The sequence below is a fragment of the Chiloscyllium plagiosum genome, unplaced genomic scaffold, assembly GCF_037043375.1.
Source record: "Chiloscyllium plagiosum isolate Xiang-an unplaced genomic scaffold, Cpla_swu_hap1 HiC_scaffold_17, whole genome shotgun sequence".
NCBI lineage: Eukaryota > Metazoa > Chordata > Chondrichthyes > Orectolobiformes > Hemiscylliidae > Chiloscyllium > Chiloscyllium plagiosum.
Genome location: NW_028270155.1, coordinates 32830608 through 32850958, shown reverse-complemented (window position 1 = coordinate 32850958; position 20351 = coordinate 32830608). Strand labels below are relative to the sequence as shown.

Sequence of the window (20351 nt, the reverse complement as noted above, 5' to 3'; positions counted from 1 at the left end):
TGACCACGACAAGCCATCCTCACAGGAATATGCTACAGAACTGTAGCAATTTCTCAGTGACTTTGACAGCATAGTTTTTAACAAACGTCTTTAGGTATGCACGATTCCAAATTTGGTGCCATTCCAAATCATCCTTGAGAAGGTATATTTGAAGCACTGCAGTCAATCTGATGTAGATACATACAGTGCTGTAAGGAGCTCCAGTAGCTTGCAGGTGGGTTGTGTTCTCAGGCATCTGCTCCCCATGTCCTTCTAAGTGTGAGATATAAATGACACTTAGAACAGTGAATGTTTTCCTTCTAGGTGTTAGATTAGTGTTCCTTACATCTGGTATGGTACCTTAAAATCAACTTGCGTGTTGGTAGTGATCTTATTATTTTTGGTTGATTGGGAGAGAACAAATAAATCCACAATTCTCACCCTGTTGTGTATGTCACAAATGGAAATTAAGTAAAGACAGGATTGATCTGGGCTCTCATATGACTGCTGTCAAGTAACCCAGAGACAGGCATTCTCCATCAGATTCCTATACAAATAACATCTATTTAAGCAAGTTGACAGAAGTGAATCGATGCCTATAGAACTAACTATAGCACTCTGTTCCATTCATTCATCACCCTCCTCCCCATCTTGCCATTTAGGGTAAGTTAAATCTACATTAGTTCATCCTCTTTCTCTCCACTTGAGTTCATGTCTCTGATTTAAGTTTGAGAGTTTGCCAAAAAGTTACAAATTCACTTCATAAGGTTGGATAAAAAAACTGAAAACAATAAAAGTTTAATGTGACCAGCTCGCTTTTGAAAAAGAAATTATGCATCAGAACTGCACACAGATGGCTTGATTTGTCTTCCAGTCTTATCTGCTGCTACAAATACGTTGAACAAAAACATACTTATATCGTGCTGTATCATCATAAAATAGTCCAAGATGTGTCACAAGAGCATTATGAAACTAACTTGGACATTCAGTCATATCAGATAATTCGAGCAGAGGGCCAAAACGTTGCTCAAAGGTGAAGGGGAAGGTTTTAAGATGTATTTTAGAATATCTCCTTACTATGATTTGAAGTCCCCACATTGCCCTGTGCCAGTGACTACTGCCTGGTGGGTCAGACCTCCATAATTATAAAGTGGTTCAAGAGGTTAGTCATAGCTGACATCAACTCCAGCCCACCAAACTGCCTTGATCTTTTGCAATTCGCCCACCGGTGCATCAGCTCTACAGCAGATGCTAGCTCCCTTGTTCTACACTTATTCCTGGGACATCTGCATAACAAGGATACCTATGTCAAGCTCCTACTCACTGACTGCAGCTCTGCCTTTAATACCATAATTCCAAACAAACTCATCTCTAAATTCCGAGACCTAGCTCTTGGTTTCCCTCTCTATAAGTGTATCCATAGACCGCAATCATTAAGAATAAGTGACAACACCTCCTCTACCATAATCCTCAACACCAGTGCCGTACAAGGCTGTGTACTAAGCCCCCTACCATACTCCTTATACGCTCATGACTGTGTGGCCAAACTCACTCCAACTCCATTTACAAGTTTGCTGACGACACCACCATTGTAGGTTGTATCTCAAACAACAATGAACAGAAAACAGGAAAAAGACTGAGTACTTAGCAACATGGTGTAAAGACACCAATCTCTCCACCTACATCAGTAAAATGAAGGAACTGGTCATTAACTTCAAGAGGAGGAGGGGAGGTCACATCCAGGTCTGCATGGGTCGAGAGTGCAGAGTTCCTGGGAGTGATGATCACCAACATACCCCCGTCCACCCACGTTACATGATGGTCGAGAAAGCACAACATCTGTACTTCTTCAGGAGGCTAAGGAAATTTGGCATGTCCACAAGGACTCTTACCAATTTTTACACCATAGAAAGCATCCTATCTGGACGTCACAGCATGGTATGGCAACAGTTCTTCCCAAGACTGAATAGAACTATAGAGAGTCATGAACATAGCCCAGTCTAACTCACAAACCAGCCTTCCATTCATTGACTCCATTTGTTCTTCCCACTACCTTGGGAAAGCAACCAGCATAATCAAAGACCCTCCTACTCCAGTTATACTCTCTTTTACCCTCTTCCATCAAGCGGAAGATATAAAAGTTTGAACGTATGTACAGTTTCAAAAACAGCTTCCTCACCGCTGTTATCAGATTTTTGAATGGACCTCTCAAATGATAATTTTGATCTCTCTCTGTCCCTTTTCTATGGCTGAAACACTGTATTCTGCACTTTGTTCTGTTACTCTGATGCACTTTGTATGGTACAATCTGCCTGTATAGCATGCAAAACAACAAATTTCACAGTGTCTCAGTACATGTGACAACAATAACTCACTCAGGAAGGACAGGAGGGAGGAAAAGGGGGGTTAAAGGAAGGAATTCCAGAGATTAGTGTTAAAACAACTACAGATGCAGCTACCAAACATGCAGCAATTAAAGACAGATGTTCAAGACAGCATGGATTATATAATTACAAATATTTTGGAGGATTGTGGGATTGGAGAAGATTACAGACATAGAAAGGATCAAAACCACACACAGATTTGAAAACAAGGAGGGGAATTTTCAAATTGAGGTGTTGCTTATGTGGATGCCAGTATAGGTCATCGAACAGGTTAATGCTTAAATGGGATTGAGAGTAAGGATACAAGGAACGGGGTTTTGGATAACCTCAAGTTTATGCAGGGTAGCATGAGAGGGCATTAGAAGGACTGTTTCCTCTCAGTATGGATGCCCTCCACCCCAATTACAGCAGGCATGTTTGTGCAAATGTGATTTCCCCACTCAATATAACAAGCTGGTGCTTTTAACTGGAATTTGAATGATTCAGGAATTCAAACCAGCGTAATTTAGATGCTATCAGAAGTCTAGCCACAAAGTTTCTCGGATGCGATTCTCCAAATGAATGGTTGGGAAGCGGCTCTTTCCAGTCAGTTTCTCTTCCTATACCAATCAAGATGATAGATGCTGTCAGAAGATTCCCCAGGAGATTAGCAAAGGTATTTGGCTAAATGCTTCAATGGCAGAACTTACAAACACTGAGATGTAGCTTGGCTGGTAGTGAGAAAGACTCTTGTTCCTAAATTGTCCTACAAGCACAGAGTCTTACCTACTGCGCATGTTGATCTCAAGGTGGCTGTAGTGGTTTATGGACTGTTGTCTACTTCTTTGTGGAATATGCCTTTACAAAGAAAATCTGATGAGAGATGCAATTTTTTATTCTAAAACAAGTGTATTGACAAAAGTACTGGGACACCTCAGAGTGGAACATAGAAAGTGTAGAGAAAATAATTTCTGTTGCACAATTTAATTTTCAATTTGAAATGTTTTACTTTCAGGTTGTCTGAATCTGAATATATATTGCAAATACTCATACTACCACAATCGTATTTAGGAACCTTATGAGTGGGACACACTATATGAAGACAACTTGAATTTTATTGCAAACTCTAATATTCAGGTTGAACTGTTTGGTAAAGTATTTTTTCAAATTTATGAATAAAAGTACATTTTTGGAAAAAAATTCTTGGGAGAGGAATTCTAGCTTCTACATAGTTGACGTTTCTTGTTTGTATTCGTCAAAAACAATCCTTGCGTGACAGGAAAGCTTTGAAAGATGTATAGCTTTGAAAGATGTATAGCTCCACACAAGGTGGACGCTTTTGCCTTATGCAGAACATCTCGTTGTCTTTAGGTTGGCATGGACAAGATGAGCCAAATGACCCACTTCTATGCTGTATCATTTCTTTGGTTCTCTTCAGCTATGGAGAGTTGAAAATGGCTGAACTACACAGCAGTCTAGTCAGTTTCATCATCATGTGTCACAAGTGTAGACACAATTAGAAGTTTCAGCAAGCTGTCTTGAGCCTGCATGAAAAGGTTTAATGATCAGTAACCATACAGGAGTATGAGCAGCTGCAAGAATTAAAATAGACCAGGCTCCATTTCTTTAATTGATATTTACATCATTCATACATATATGGTTACCTTGGATAACAAGGACAAAGCATGTGATAGAGACTGCGCAATTAAGGGTTAACCTATTATGCTCCACCAGCCCACTATGCATTAGAAGAAAAAATACATTTCAATGTTCTTTTTCCAATACTTAAACCAGGCCTAATTTTATTGCCAGCAGGTGTGGCTTTTGAAGCTGCATTTTGGACCCAGGTGTATTCTCTTGTCAAAGATCTGAAAGGTATTCAAAAATTGCACCTGGTTGAACATAACAGATAATTAAGAAAATATCCTGGAGAAAGGACCCCAGTTATTTTCAGTTCTCCACTTTTCATATCATTTACCTGAGATCTTATTTTACTCGAACTCTCTTACAACATACTATTAAACTCTCAGTGCACCTGATAGTGCTTCCTATGTATAAAACAAAGAAATTGAATTTTGAAGATTTTTTAACCAAGTGTAATAGTGACTTTATAACAATAAATAACATTCAGTAATCTCAGCAGTAACCAGATGTGTGTAAAATAATCTAAAATTCACCCTCAAAGAACATTAAATAGAATTTTAAATTATACTTCAAGTATTTACATTTATCCATGAAACAAGTAATTCAACTGGGATTTCCAATTTCTGATGCTGTAATAAAACAGTTCCACAAAAAATGATCTTCACCAAATCAATCTTTAGCTGTGCAGTATCACGTTTGTGGTTTGTCAATCATGGCATTAAAGCATTGAACAATCCAATGCAAATAAGATCTGTAATTCAACCAAATATTGAGCTTAATGTGTCTTGCACAAGAATCAGAATTCAGGATGCCAAGTAGTCCAATCAAGTTGGAATGACACCAAATGACATCACATCGAATGAACAAATTCAAAAGTGACAAATAATCTGAATGTGTTATCTACCTGGCTTTTTCAGATATGAAAACTCAAAATGGTAATATTTTTGGTGACGTTGCTGATTTACAAGCAAGAGTACATGTTTGTGCAAGAAGAATGACAGTCAATATTTGAAATGTCATTTCTTCTTTGGTCAAACGGGCAAGTAGTAACTTACTGTAAGGAGTTTGTCCCGGTTATCCATTAGGAGCTTCTCTGTGTGCCTGTAAGCATTAGCCACTAACAGTTTGGCTTCCTGTGGAATTAAGAAATTGGCAAAAGGATACATGCATTATTGGGCACATCTATAAACTGAAGATATGATAATGACATGAACTAATTTAACAATGAACAACCTACTCAACTCACCCATCAGTTTACTACCATGGTGTCATAAATTAAAAGTTTCCATAATTCCTTCTATAATAGAACCATTAACAATACAATTTTAAAAACTCTCACACACTCCTTTTTCACTTCAGAGGCATTTAAAAGTAAAATATAGCACCAAGACACTTAAGGCAACATAAAGAGGGATGGCCAAAAGCTTGGTCAAGAGAGTATACTTTAAACACCATCTTAAAAAGGAGGAAAAGGGGGAACCCAAGATGGCGGCGATCTGAGCAGATCTGCCTTGCTGAGCCCTGCACCACAGCCCAGCAGTAGAGATATTTTTACAACCTACCTTACCTCTTTGTTTTGGAGAAAATTGATGTTAAACAGTTGTGAAATCGTTTAAATTCATTTGTGATGGAGCCTCGAATGTCAAAACGAGGAGAGTGGGGAATATGCGGTTTGGATGATTGATCATTCGGGTGGCTGGAAAAAACACGGTAATCTATGAATGCCGGATGTTCAAGCATCTCTCGATTATCCAGCAATACACGCCATAATGCCGGTTAGCCAAGAGCTGTCAGTTATTGACCATCTCTCACTTATCTGGCAATGCAGTCATAATGTCGTTTAACTAATAACTGAATGCTGGGTTGTCGGAAGCCGTTTTTGCAGGGCCTCGAGGTCTTGCTCAGGTGATTCAAGATTTGGATGGTTGGTATTCAGATAGTCAAGGGTCTACTGTTAATCCTTTTTAAGCGAGCGAGGATGAAGAAAGGAAGGCATAGAGCCAAACTCCAACACACGGGACACTCGCCGAGGGCATCAGGTGGGCTCGCGACTATGACTGTAGTTGCAGCTCCCTCGGCAGCCGAGAAAGAGGTACCCGCACAACAGAACGTCGCTGAAGAACTCGTAGTGATCTGAGGGATGATCAAGGAGTTGATGGAAGATAATCATACTTTGCTGGAGCCGATCTCAGTCATGCCACAAAAGCATGAGAAGGAGTTGGAAGGGCTCAGGAAGAGAGTTGAAGAGGTTGAGCACCAGACCGCTGCATGGGAGACTGTAGAGTCCTAGGCGGGGCAGATGCAGCCCTCGAAAAACAAGTCCAGGCCTTGACTGAACAGGTTGATGATCTGGGTCGGAGGAAAAATATCCGGGTTGTTGGGCTGCTACAGGGAGTGAAAGGTTGGCAGCCAGCAAGCTTTTATTAAGACTGGCTGCCAAAGTTTCTTGGCTGGGGTGCCGATGTGGACCAGGTGAAGGTTGACAGTACTCACCGGGTTGTGCCCCCACCCGGTCCTGGTACGGTTTAAAAGCTACAGGGACAAGCAGAGAGTCCTGGAATCTTCTAGAAGGATAGGGAAAGATCCACAGGCCCTGACTTATCAGGGAACTAAGATAATGCTTTTCCAGGACTTTTGTGTGGCGGTGATTCTTAAAAGGAAACAGTTTGAGGGGGTAAAGAGAAAATTAAGGGACCTCGGTATTCAATATTCGATGAGATACCCAGTGGTGCTTCATATTACTCACAAGGAGATGGCGCAATCATTTGACTCCTCAAAACAAGTGAAAAATTTCTTGGACTCTTAAAAAAAATATCAGATGGATTTATAGACATGGACAATAATACTAGGTTTTTTCTCTTGCTATGTTTCTTGTAATGATGCCTTTTTCTAAAAAAAGCTGCTGTTGGTGAGTTTTCTTTTCTCTGATTAAGATTGGTGTTGATATATAGTTGTGGATGGGCAGAGTGCTCACTATTTTGTCTTGTTTCCTTCTGCTGCTTGGGTCTGGGGTGTGGCTTGAGCTGGTTAGGGGAATGGAGATGTGTGTGGGAGGAATAAGCATCCTCTATGAGCAGGGGGTATAGTCCCCCATTAAGTGCCTTTTTGTGTTCTGTAATTAGTTTGGTTTTTTGCCTTTTCATAAAGAGACTCCACAAGTCTTCTTTTGTATATGCTCAATCCTCGTATGGTATGTGAGGATTGGAAAAGAATGTAAAGTCACTAGAGTGGGGACATGTCCAAATGTCTACCAACCCCAATTCCACACAGATCATCCAACTGTTTCGATTGTGGAGAAAGCTTTGAGGGGCCTTTGGGCATTCTATCCAGTGCAGGATTCACAAGGCAATTAAAGATCAATACAGCATTTCCGAGGTTCTATTCTGAACTGTATCAGTTTGAATGTTGTGAGGATAGATGGGATAAAATTGAGTCTTTTTTTGGAACTTGGATCTTCTGGGCGTGTCTGCTGAGCAGGCGTCTCTCCTTAGTGCTCAATTAACAGCATAAGAGATACAAAAGGCAGTGAGGAAACTTCAAAGAGGAAATGCGCCCAGCCCTGATGGGCTTCCCAGTGAGTTTTATAAAGAATTTGTAAACATACTGTCAGGGCCAATGTTAGACATGTATAACTATTCAGATAGCCACGATTGCCTCTTGCCATACTTGAGAGGGGCTAATATCTCTCTTCTCGTCAAGAAAGGGAAGGCCCCGGAAGACTGTGCTTCTTATAGACCTACTTCGCTCTTAAATTATGATAATAAAATTTTGTCTAAGACTTTGGCATTGAGGTTGGAAGGGGTGTTGCCCTCCTTTGTTAAAGATCAGACAGGGTTTATAAAGGGTCACAGACCTTCAATAATTTTCGGAGGTTGCTTATCATGATTCAAGTGTGCCAGCAGAGATCTGTTCAAGGGTTAGTGGTCTCTTTGGACGTGGAGAAGTCATTTGATCGGGTGGAATGGCTGTATCTCTTTTATTGAGTACAGGAGTTGGGAGGTCATGTTGCGGCTGTACAGGACATTGGTTAGGCCAGAATTGCGTGCAATTCTGGTCTCCTTCCTATCGGAAAGACATTGTGAAACTTGAAAGGATTCAGAAAAGATTTACAAGGATGTTGCCAGTGTTGGAGTATTTGAGCTATAGGGAGAGGCTGAACAGGCTGGGGTTGTTTTCCCTGAAGCGTCAGAGGCTGAGGAGTGTCCTTCTACAGGTTTATAATGTCATGAGGGGCATGGATAGGATAAATAGACAAAGTCTCTTCCCTGGGGTGGGGGAGTCCAGAACTACAGGCATAGGTTTAGGGTGAGAGGGGAAAAGATATGAAAGAGACTCAAGGGGAAACCTTTTCATGCAGAGGGTGGTACATGTATGGAATGAGGTGCCAGAGGTAGTGGTGAAATCTAGTACAATTGCAACATTTAAAAGGCATCTGGATGGGTATACGAATAGAAAGGGTTTGGAAGGATATGGGCCAGGTGCTAGCAGGTGGGACTAGATTGGGTTGGGATATCTCGTCAGCATGGACGAGTTGGACCGAAGGGTCTGTTTCCATGCTGTACATCTCTGTGACTCAATAAGTGGGCACAGGGGGTTTTCTTTACTTGGGCTTCTCTGTCACCCTTAGCCTTGAATAACTGATTAAAGCTAAGTTTGTTCATTTATTTGACAAGATTAAACAAGATCTTCAAAGATGGGGGGTGGGGGCCTTCCAATATCATGCTTGGGTCGAGTTGCTCGTAGCAAAATGAATGTTCTTCCTAGCTTATTGTACCCTTTGCAGATGCTCCCTTTATTCTTTCCGTGGCAAAAATTTCAGAAAGTGAATGGCTGGCTTAGTTCTTTTATTTGGCATTATAACCCGCCCCTTCTTAAGCTTGCGAAACTGCAAGTAATCCAGGGACTGGACCTCCCAGACATTAGATGATATCAACTAAGCTCCCTACTAGCTTTTGTAAGTAACTGGGCCAGTGGGGAACTCTGTGTTGACATGGTTCAACACTGAGGTCTCCCAGACCAAGTGTCCACTTATCAACCTGTTGTTTTTAGACAAAATGAGGACAGTTGCAGAACATTACTGTAATCCAATAGTTGCTAACACCATGAAAGCATGGAAGCCGATGAGGCAGATGGAGCGTACTATGTCTAAAATATCTTTTCTTACTCCCATAGTTGGCATGCCGGGTTTCCGGCCACGGACAATGGATCCTGGGTTTAAACGCTGAGCGGACAGGGGAGTCTCTTATTTGGGTGATCTGTTTGAGGGTGAAACGTTGATGTAATTTGATGAAATAACACTGAAATATGGATTGTTGAGTCGGGACCTCTTCCATTTCTTTCAGAGGAAGAGATTTTTTCTGAAAAGGAGACTACGCTCTTGAATGAAATAGATCTGATACAGAAAAGAGGGTACTTCAGGCTAAGTGCACACTTTCAGTGAGTACTCTATCACTTGTTTGGGGGTGGGTTGGGGGGGGGGGGCGGGGCGGTGGGGGAGGTTCCTCAGATGACATCGAGCATCTACGTGAGGTCTGGGAGAGAGTTCGAAGTTGAGATCACTTCAGAAACATGGAAGGACATTTGTGAGAAGGCGAGGAGGGTTTCTATATGTAATAGAACCCATGCAATGCAGTTAAAGGTTCTTCATAAGTCTCATCTGGTCCCAGATCATCTTGCGAAATTTAAGCAGGGAGCATCTTCAATATGCCTCAAATGTAAAATAAACAGGGGTACCCTCACTCATTGTGGCCCTGCCACAGGCTCCGTGCATATTGGAGCGCTGTGGCAGGAGTAATGGAGAGAGTCTTGACAAGCAAAGTCAAGGTGGACCCGATCTCTTTGCTCTTGGGTCTGCCAAATTTACCTCCCTTTGATGTACATGGGAAAAAGCTTTGAACATTCTCACTTTTTGTGCAAGGAAGAACATTCTGATGAGAACATCCCGGGTCTGTCAGGGTGGCATAAGTTAGTTATGGAACACATTCTTATAAAGGTGGTGCACCAGAAAACTGACAACTTTTACAAGACATGGCAGCCCTTTCTGAATTACTTGGAAGCAGATCTGTCCACCATTTTCATTCGGGCTTTTGTCGAGCAATGATGGTTTGGTCTGATAAACCCGAGGCCATGAGAGGAAGAATTTCGAACAAATGTGGGTTCAATAATTGGTGCTCTTTAAAGGTTGATTATTTATTGATTGATTTCTAATAAGTGTAGCTTTGGTTTCCTTTGTAGAGTAGTATAGTAGTTGGTTTATTGTTTATTGTTGTTTTTGATGTTATGATGCTATATTTTTATGTTTCTGTAACTTTCTAATTTGTAAAGAAAAATTTCAATCCTCTCTTTGCCTGACATTTTTGGCTATTTCTGAAGTCGAGGGGGTGAGGAATCCAACAGCTGATGGAAAAGGTGAACATCCTGACAATCAACGAGGAATGTCCTGTGACCTTCAGCAAGTTGCCAGGCAGTGATTGAGTCCTAGTGGGGCTACTTCCTCCGGCAAATAGCGATTATTTTTTTCTCTCTCGATTCGTACAAATTGTTGGTTATTAAAAAAGGAGGAAAAGAGAGGTAAACAAATTGAGAGACTCTGGAAAGAATTCTAGAGCTTAAGACTCAGACAGGTGAAGGTGCAGTAATGGTGTAGCAATTAGATGTTTAAAATTCCAGACTAATAGGAGAAGACACCTAGAAATTATCATTGGCTGGGAGAGATTATAGAGGTGAGAGGAATATTTGATACTGTAAGTGGCTCAGGCTTCTACCAGGTACCAGAGAAAATCAGCTGTCCTTTTAAAGTATGAAGTCTCATTTGGTAATTCCATATTAACATACATGGCACAGCTCAATTTATTCAATTGGGCAGCTCTACACGTGACAGATTAAGAATGGAACAAAACAGACTTACAACTTAGCCCTTACACTTTCTGTCTTCCTGAATTATGGTTTGCCAGCTGCAATCAGAGAATTATAGAAACCCAGAGGTACCATTCAGCCCATTTAGTCTGTAATGACCCTCCAAACAGCATCCCACCCTATCCCCACAACCCTGCATTTACCATGGCTAATCCACCCAGCCTGCACATCCCTGGAGACTATGGGTTGATTTAGCCTGGCCAATTCACCTACCTACATATTTTTGGACTAGGGGAGGAAACTGGGAGACCTGGAGAAACCCACACAGACATGGGGAGAACATGCAAATTTCACACCGATAGTTTGCTCAAGGCTGGAATCAAAACCTTCTCCTTGGTGCTATGAGGCAGCAGTGCTCACCACTGTGCCATCCTGTTGCCCAAATGGAAATGTACCTCTACAAATAATCAGATAGGGAACTTCAAATCTTTCAACACTAAAAGCCAAGACAAAACTGAAGTCTTAGTAAGAAAATCTTTGTTTGTTGATATTGTCCTTGTTTCTCAAATATGACCAGTTCAAAATTCATGGACTCTCTGTCCGTTGAATGCATCATATTCTCCCTCACCATCGGCATCATAAAAAAATGCAGTTATGCAACGGGTTGTTGTGTCTGTACCTTTAATCAAATGTAACAACACATCACTAAAAATAATTGTCAAAGTTTGCTTCCTTAAATCAAGCTATGATACAGAACCTTGAAGAAGACCTCAGCATATGGTTTGGAAAGGCAGCCACACCAACTGTAGCAGACGAACATTTCAGGTCAGGTGACCCTTCCACAGAAAGGACCTGAAACGTTAACTCTGATTTCTCTTCACAGATACTGCCAGACTTGCTGAGCTTTTCCAGTAACTTCCATTTTTGCTTCAGATGATTGACAGCATCTGTGTTCTTTCGGATTTTATTTAACATGTTCAAGGACTTGGGAAATGAAATTGTGTTTGGAAATGGACACTACTTTTCAAAGCTTACAGAATCACAAAAAAGTTAATTTGAACTGCAGTTATTCACACAAATATGGTTTTTAGCGCAAAACAAATACCACCAAGATCTTATGGTTTAACTCAAAAACTAAGCCACAAGAATAAGGCCATCTCTTCTCAAGTGTATTCACAACAGAAGTTATATTTCAGCATGATTAAGTTGAAGATAACTGGTGATCTTGCATAATTGTAGGACTTACATGATCCATGTGATCCTGGAGACCTTGGCTGTAGGGTCGGCGACCAATCACCCCCACCTCCTCGGTATCAGGGAATGAAATGTGTCCAATTGTTTCAGCCATTCCATAGCATTTCACCATGGAGTAAGCGACTTTCGTGACTTTTCGTAAATCATCCTGAGCACCTGCATATTAAAAATTGTATCACTCAATCCAGAACACAGGAATACCCTGATATGTGCAGTGAATTTGGTTTTCAAACAGATCCAGTTTAATTTTGAGGAATAATGAGATTTCTAAAAACAAAAAGAGGTTCTCCAAAATTTGAGCAATGCAGGGTCTCCCAAACAAATTAAAAATGAAAATGTTGCTGACATTGTCAGATGTATCACATACAAGAGTATCTTCTACTATTACCTTTAATTCACTTGTGTTTTCCATTTGTTTAGATCTTATTTAATCCCTAAAACAGAACCAATGGATGAATATTCCTCCAGCTTTCAATGGAACTAAATACCTCCTTGGTCCAGAATATCATTAACATCCTCAAAGTGATTATAAATTTTAAAAAGGATAAAAATACTAACTACTTAATACAAATTACACTTAGGGAGAATACTGGTGCCAGGGAAAGTGAGAAATAACATACCAAGGTTGACAAGAATGAAAATGACAACAAGTTACATTAGGATTAAGATTAGCTGACTCCAGACTTAAATGTTTAAAATTGAAGATTGTAAGAATAAGGAAGGGTTGGAGGATTTCCGCAGCTTTGAGATCCTGGAGAAGAATAAGTTAGGGTAAAGGACGAATTAATGAGGAGAAAGCAAAGTTAACATTTCTGGTCCAGTGACTTTTCTTTAGAACATTCTGAAGAGGAGTCGCTGGAAAGAAAACATTCACTTTGCTTGCTCTCCACAGATGCTGCCAGACCTGCTGATTTTTCCCAGCAATTTCTCTTTTTCGTTTCTAATTTCCAGCATCTGCAGTTCTGTTTTTTTTTGGACTGAAAGAGTGGAAAGAACCCAAGAACACAGAATCCTGGAATCAGAAAAAGAGACAAGGGAGGGTGCGATGATAAGATAAAAACTGTGAGCAGAGGGAGAAAATGAGCCTGCCCATCGAACAATTAGTTTTTTACTCATAACTTGTCCAAGAATATAAGTAGGGTAACTTGACATTAAAAATTACACAGTTTATAATATAGCTTCAATTCTTTCCAAATGTTTCTGTTGGCTAAAACAAGTTAATATATTTATTCTCTTATTACAGAGAAGTTGAGTTGAATAAAAGTAGTCAAGCAATTGTCTTGGTAACAAAACATCCCTAACACTTTCATTGGTCAAATGCAGATGAAACTTTACTCAAACCTTCAAGAGAACAAAGAAACCTTTCATCTTCTTTACTGGTCATTTTTCAAAACTGCAATGTCCATTACCTTAGTTCTAATTTCTGTAATTTTGGGCTGTTGAAAGGGAGATAACCATTTAAGGTGAAGTCAGACTGCAAAGGCTTACGTTTCTTGGGAGACACACTATTGTCAGACTTCAGTCCAGCCTGAAATTAACAAAAAGTACTAGAAGTGAAAGAACATGCTGTAACCCACATATACTGCCCCACCTATCTGGTATGAAAGCAGCTCTTTAAAAAGATAACCAAAATTTTTTTTAAGTATACAAAAATATATATTTAAGTATTTCAATTTATGATTCTACTGAAGACCTTGTGCTCATCTCGCAAGTAGGACAGTCTAAGAAAAATCAAAAGTCTGTCTCTAAGTTACATTTTGGGTATCACCAAAATGGTGCCACTCTCACCTCTGATTAAGAATGTTGTGGGCTGAATTCCCACTATGAACTTCAGCACACAACGTAAACTGACAGTTTAGTGCTGTATTGTTGACACTACCAGTTTTCAGGTTAGATGTTAACAGAATTATAATAGAAAAGACGACGGCCTCTCGGCCTATTGTTTACACCAGCTTTTGAAATAAACATCATGACGGTGCTATTTTCCAACCCTCCCAGCCTTGCACAATATTCCTATTACAATAATCTATTAGCTTCTACCAGCATTATTTTAACTGAATTGAATTTATTGTCACATGTGCTGAGGCACAAAAAACCCCCGGTCCAGGCGAATGTTAAGAATTTGAGAGTCCATTCAATATTCTAATAAAATTTGAGTAAAAACTGTTTCAAAACCGGCTGGTGCATGCGTTCAGGCTTCTGTACCTTCTCCACGATGGTAGAGTTTGTATAAAAGCATTGCCCGGGTGGGATTGATCTTCGAGAATGCTGGCTACCTTTTCTTGACAGCGGGCCTGGTAGATGGATTCTATAAATTGGAGGTTGGCCTTTGTGATTGTCCAGTCTAAGTTCACCACTCTGACCAGGCACATAATGGCTCAATGTTGAGAATGTGAAAGCTATTATAGAAGTACAAGTCTCTAACTTTGATTTTACAGATCTCTATCTGAATGATAGTAGAGATATTGCAATAGACCTCACCACTCCTGGATTAGGTGTGAAAATATGGCCAGGGTTCTAGTTCTCAACTATTCAGCTGGAAGTGCACGCAATGAGGCCAAGATCAAACTTGGTTGTCATAATTTAGAAAAAAAGGGAACTGAACTGGCAAGATCAAGAAATGTATAAGTATTTATTACATTCCATTAACCTTAAGAAACCCATAAATGGCAATGCAACAGAATGGAGCATCATATCTGCAGTAGAATACTGGTTCTTAAATGGGGCATATAGAGTTGCACATTGCAATGTCTAATAGTTTCACAGAGCAGGAAGGAAGGAAAATTCATCCCATCACCCAGCAACAGGTTTTATAGAGGGCTGGAAGGTAAGTCTCCCATTATCTCAGCCAGATGTCTGTGGGGGGCAAAAAATAAAGACTGCTTGAAAAGAAATGTACACCTTCCACTGAGGGTCACCCACCATCTGCCCCTGGTGGAGCAGGACAGGCTGATATTGAATAAAAGCTACACAAAATGTCATCCTTTAGAGCAAAACCGAACAAAACACTGTCCGGCTAATCAGAAAAAAATTTAAACATTTTTACATTTGGGATTTTTCAAATCATACCTGTTGTGACTTTATTAAAGACGATAGCTTCTGCAACACGACCTCCGAGGGCCATACACATACGTTCAAAAAGTTGTTCTTTGGTGTAAAGGTGTTGCTCTCGTGGTAGGATCTGTGCAAATCCCAGTGCAGCATTTGTTCGTGGTGCTATGGAGACCTACAAGGTGAAAGAAAGATTACTTACAAGTTACCTCAGGTGAGATCAGAAAATTAAAATTGATGGTTCAGAATCCTTGATATAAGATTAAAAAAAATCATTAATAATTCCTTAAGGCAAATACACAATAATTGTGGAAACCTGTATTTTATCATTTCATAGAATCCGTGCAGTGTGGAAGCAGGCCTTTTGGCCCAGCAAGTCCACACAGACCCTCCAAACAGCATCTCACCTAGACCTATCCCATCCTTGTAACTCTGCATTTCCCAACCATACCTGCACATTTAAGCACACTACGGGCAATTTAGCACCACTAATCCATCTATCTTGCACACCCTTGGACTGTGGGAGGAAACAGAGTACCTGGAGGAAACCCATGCAAATACAGGGAGAATGTGCAAACTCCACACAGACAATACCAGAGGGTGGAATTAAACCCAGGTCCATGGCACTGTGAGGCAGCAATGCTAAGTACTGAGCCACCATGTTTTAAGATACGACAAATGTATTTTCCAAAAAGCTTCATGGCTCTATGCAGCATATAGTAGATTACTAGCTGCAAACAATACAATCCAGCTCCTTCCAGGCATAATTTCTGGTCTACATAGGAATCAGCACCTCTGAGCTAAGGAGGGAAATGGAATCAAAATTCCTGCTCTTTAAGAATATTTGGTTGCTTTTCTGAGGAAGTGCAGATTAACATTGGGTGATCATAGGATTGGACTTGCTGCAATTGAAACATGGAAACATAGAAAACAGAGGATTAGGCCATTCGGCTCTTTTGAGCCTGCTCCACCATTCAAAATGTTCACAGCTGATCATCTCAGTACCCTGATCCCACATTTTCCTATACCCTTTGATCACATTAGACTTAAGAACTATACCAAAGTCCTCCCTGAAAACACTCAATATTTTGGCCTCCACCATTTTCTGTAGCAGAGAATTCCAGAGACTCAATATTCTCTGGGCGAAGAAATTTCTTATCGCATACCTAAATGGCCTACCGCGTATCCATAGTCTGTGACTCTTGGTTCTGGACTCACCAGTCATCCCTCAACTTATCCTGTTAGAACTTATTGGTTTCTATGAGATTCACTCATTCCTTACACTCTAGTGAATATAGTTTTAACTAATTCAGTCACTCTTCAGACATCAGTCCTGCGATCCCAGGAACCAGGTGGCAAACCTTTGTTGAATTTCTGCCACAGGCAAAATATTCTTCATCAGACAAGGAAACTAAAACAGAATTCAAATAACCCACCAGAGTTCTGCTAACATGAACTGGATACTTAAAATATTAAAATTTTTGAACCAAAGCAAATTCTTCTCTTCCCTGCCTTATGTATTTGCCTCTTTAGCTTGTAAAGTCTTGTTTACTACATTCACTACATTTAAAATCTTTCAATTTTACATTCTTGTTTGACTTTGAAACAATAGTTTTCTTTAATTATAAAACATAGTTGACCGCTATGAAGATTGATGTCCAACTGCCTTCTTGATGGTGGAGGCTTAGCACACACTCAGATTTGTCACTGTTCACAAACTGCTTTGAGATACCTCCAACTAATAAATTGGTATCAGAGCAAATTTTATCACAATTGACATTGAAACATTACAAGATGGATTCAAATTGGAACATAAAATAAGTTTAAGCACTATATTTGTGAGCACCACAAGTCACTGCAGATTCCAACCAACTCTACTTGTGTACAAATGAGCATAATGATGGATCATAATTATACAAAAAAAAACTAGACCTTTAAGACAGCTTCTGTGTGCTCAAGCAGCCAACCCACAAGAACATGCCCAGACTCATGATAAGCTACTATTCTCTGTTCTTCCTTCGAGAGAATTTTACTCTTCTTTGCTGTGCCTGTGGGAAAAATGAAAACCATGAACAAAACAAATAAAAAATTATTCAACAAGCAAATATTGTCAGGAGGTTGAACAATATTGACCTTTTGGGAATTTATTTAACAATCAAAGTAAGAATTTTGGATACTACTTTGAGAATTGCACTTGAATTGAAGCAAATCCTTCTCTTCCCTGTCTAATCTATTTGGCTCTTTAGGAACACTTTAATTTTGAGAACATGAATCATGGACCAATCATACATCACAAACCATCTATTCAACCAATTGTCCTGTACAGACACCATTATGCAGCTGTCCAGTCAACTGCATTTCTCTTTTCCATTCAAAGGCAGCAATTATAACACTTTGAATTCAAACAAGGCACTTACGAAGGCATAAAAACAGAATTAGCAAAAATGATCTGGCAATTTAGGTAAAGGGATACATCAGTAGAGATGCTGTAGCTAATATTTAAGGGACTACTCCACACAGTGCAGAATAGGTACGATATAACAAATAACAAAAATCTAAGGGATGGACCCACCATCCATGGTTAATTAAAGTCAAAGGCAGCATCAAACTCAAAGAAAATATATCCAATTGTGCTAAACATAGGTGGCAAGTCAGAAGGTTGGGACAGAATACATTAAAAAAAAGCAAAGAAAGTTATCTCCTAAATTAATCTAGTCCCATTTGCCAGCTCTTGGCCCATATCCCTCTAAGCCCTTCCTATTCATATACCCATCCAGAGGCCTTTTAAATGTTGTTATTGTACCAGCCTCCATCACTTTCTCATGCAGTTCACTCCATACATGCACTGCCCTCTGCATGAAAGAGTTGCCCATTAGGTCTCTTTTAAATCTTTCCCATTTCCCCAAAACCTATACCATCTGGTTCGGACAAATTGGACCAAAGGGTCTGTTTCCGTACTGTACGTCTCCATGACTGTAATTACTAAAATATTAATGAGGGAAAAGTTAGAATGCAAGTGAAAGTAAGCAAAATATACATATACAGATAGGAAAAGTTTCTTCAGATATTAAAAAAAAGAGTCAAGGGAGGCCCTAATGGAGTATAGGAAGTGCAGAGCTCAAGAAAGAATTTAGGAGAGCAATGAGGAGGTGTGAACAAAAAACAATGACAGGTAAGACTCGGGAGAATTCCAAGTATGTCAAAGGGAAGAAGATAACCAGGAAAGGGTAGGGCTTATTAGTTATAAAGGAGGCAAACTGAGAATGGAGCTTGAGGACAATGGTAGAGTGTCAAATGAGTACTTCACATGTCTTCACTCTAGAGGAGGAGCAGTTACATAATTCAGAAGAAGGGACTTTGAGATTCGTGAGCAGTTTGATTTAGGAAGTGAGGTGACATTGGAGGTTTTAGCAGGCTTAAAAGTACACAAATCCGCAGATCCAGATGAGTTATCTCCCACTGAAGCCTGGGATAAGAGGGAGGAAATTACTACTTTAATTCTTTTCTGACCACTGGGAAGGTGCCAGAAGACTGGAGGACAATTAATGTGGATCCACTTTTTAAGAAGGATGGTCATACAGTCATGGAGGTATACAGCACGGAAACAGGCCCTTTGGCCCAACTCATTCATGCTGACCAGGGTTCCTAAACGGAACTATTCCCATTTGCCTGCATTTGGTCCACATCCCTCTCAACCTTTCCTATTCATGTCTGTTAAATTGGACTCATTTCTACCATTTCCTCCAGCAACTTATTCCATATATGCACCACCCTCTTGTGAAAGAGTAGCTCAAGTCCCTTTTAAATCCTTCCCCTGTCACCCTAAATCTATGCCTTCTTGTTTTGGACTCACCTAACCTGGGGAAAAGATCTTGGCCATTCACCATATTTATGTCCCTCATGACTTTATAAAGGGTTGGGATAAACCAGGGAATGACAGACCAGCGAGTCTCATATTAACAATAGGGAAACTATGGGATAAAAGTTTGTAAGAGAGAACTAATCTCCACTTGGAGAAGCAAGGATGGATCAGAAATAATTAGCATGGCTTTGTCATAAGAACATACGCCCAATAATTTTGATTTAATTTTTCAATGAGATTACCACGTGTGTAGATGAAAGTACTGCAGTTAATGTAGTTTATATGAATTTTAGCAAAGCCTTTCACAAGGTCCACATGGAGAGTCATAAAAAGGCAAAAGAATAAAAGATCCAGTGTAACTTGACAAATGGATCACAATTGGCTCAATGATGGGAGATAGGGGGGTGGTAAAAGGCTGTTTGAGTTACGGGAGGCTGGTGGCTAGTGGCATATCACAGGCACCAGCATTTGGTCCCTTATTGTTTGTGATACATATAAACAATAAAAAAAAGGGGGGGGGGAAGAATGTTGAGCTAATTTGCCAAGTGGTTGACAGTGAGGAAGGAGGTCTTCGTTTACAAGAAGATGTAAATGGATTGGGCAGGTGCACTGATCAGTGGCAAATGGAATTTTACACTGATAAGTATGAGGTGATGTGCTTTGGAAGTAGTAACACAACAAGGATACACTCAAATGAATGGAAGGATATAAGGAAATTCAGAGGAACAGAAAGATCTTGGAATGCTTGCCCACAAATCTCTGAAGGTGGCAGGGCAGGTTAATAGTTTAGAATACGAGACATTTGCCCTTTATCAGTTTTGGCATAGATAATAACAGCAAGGAGGTAATGTTAAGCTGTATGGAAACTTGGTTAGGCCACAGCTGGAGTACAATGTGCAGTTCTGGGCACCACTCCATAGGAAGATGCGATTGACTGGAGAGAACGTAGAGGATATTCGCCAGGTTGTTGCCCGGCATGGATCAGTTTAGCTCCAAAGAGAGTCTGGATAAACTTGAGTTTTCTTTAGAGTCAAGGCAGCGGAGAGAGATCCTAATTTGGCTATATAAGATTATAAGTGGCACGAACAGGATAGAGAGAAAGCACCCGTTTCCTTTTGTTGGAAGGTCAATAACAAGAGGGCATAATTTTAAGGTGAAAGGAGGAGGTTTCGAGAGGACTTGAGGAAATGGTTTTTCACCCAGAGGACAGTGGGAATTTGGAATTCACAATTCATTTCCTGGGAGGTAATTGAGGCAATAAACCTCATAACCTTTAAAAAAGTACTTGAACAATCACTTGAAATGTTATGACATTTAAGGTTAGGGGCCAAATGCTGGAAAGT

At 40.2% G+C, this 20351-nt stretch overlaps 1 protein-coding gene across 5 annotated transcripts in view; it reads right to left on the bottom strand.

The window, feature by feature from the left end:
• The window catches only part of spg7 (SPG7 matrix AAA peptidase subunit, paraplegin), a 68820-nt gene that overhangs the window by 8327 nt on the left and 40142 nt on the right, over window positions 1-20351 (bottom strand). For 3 of the 5 annotated variants that reach the window (XM_087995808.1, XM_087995810.1, XM_087995809.1), the window contains 4 exons: window positions 17079-17194; window positions 15165-15321; window positions 12088-12251; window positions 5042-5119 (listed from right to left, as the gene is read on the bottom strand). In XM_087995808.1, coding sequence (XP_087851934.1) covers window positions 5042-5119; window positions 12088-12251; window positions 15165-15321; window positions 17079-17194 — 515 coding nt within the window. Of the gene's footprint in view, window positions 1-184; window positions 253-3128; window positions 3201-5041; window positions 5120-12087; window positions 12252-15164; window positions 15322-17078; window positions 17195-20351 lie in introns of all 5 variants that reach the window. The other 2 variants (XR_015759941.1, XR_015759942.1) reach the window with 2 other exon arrangements.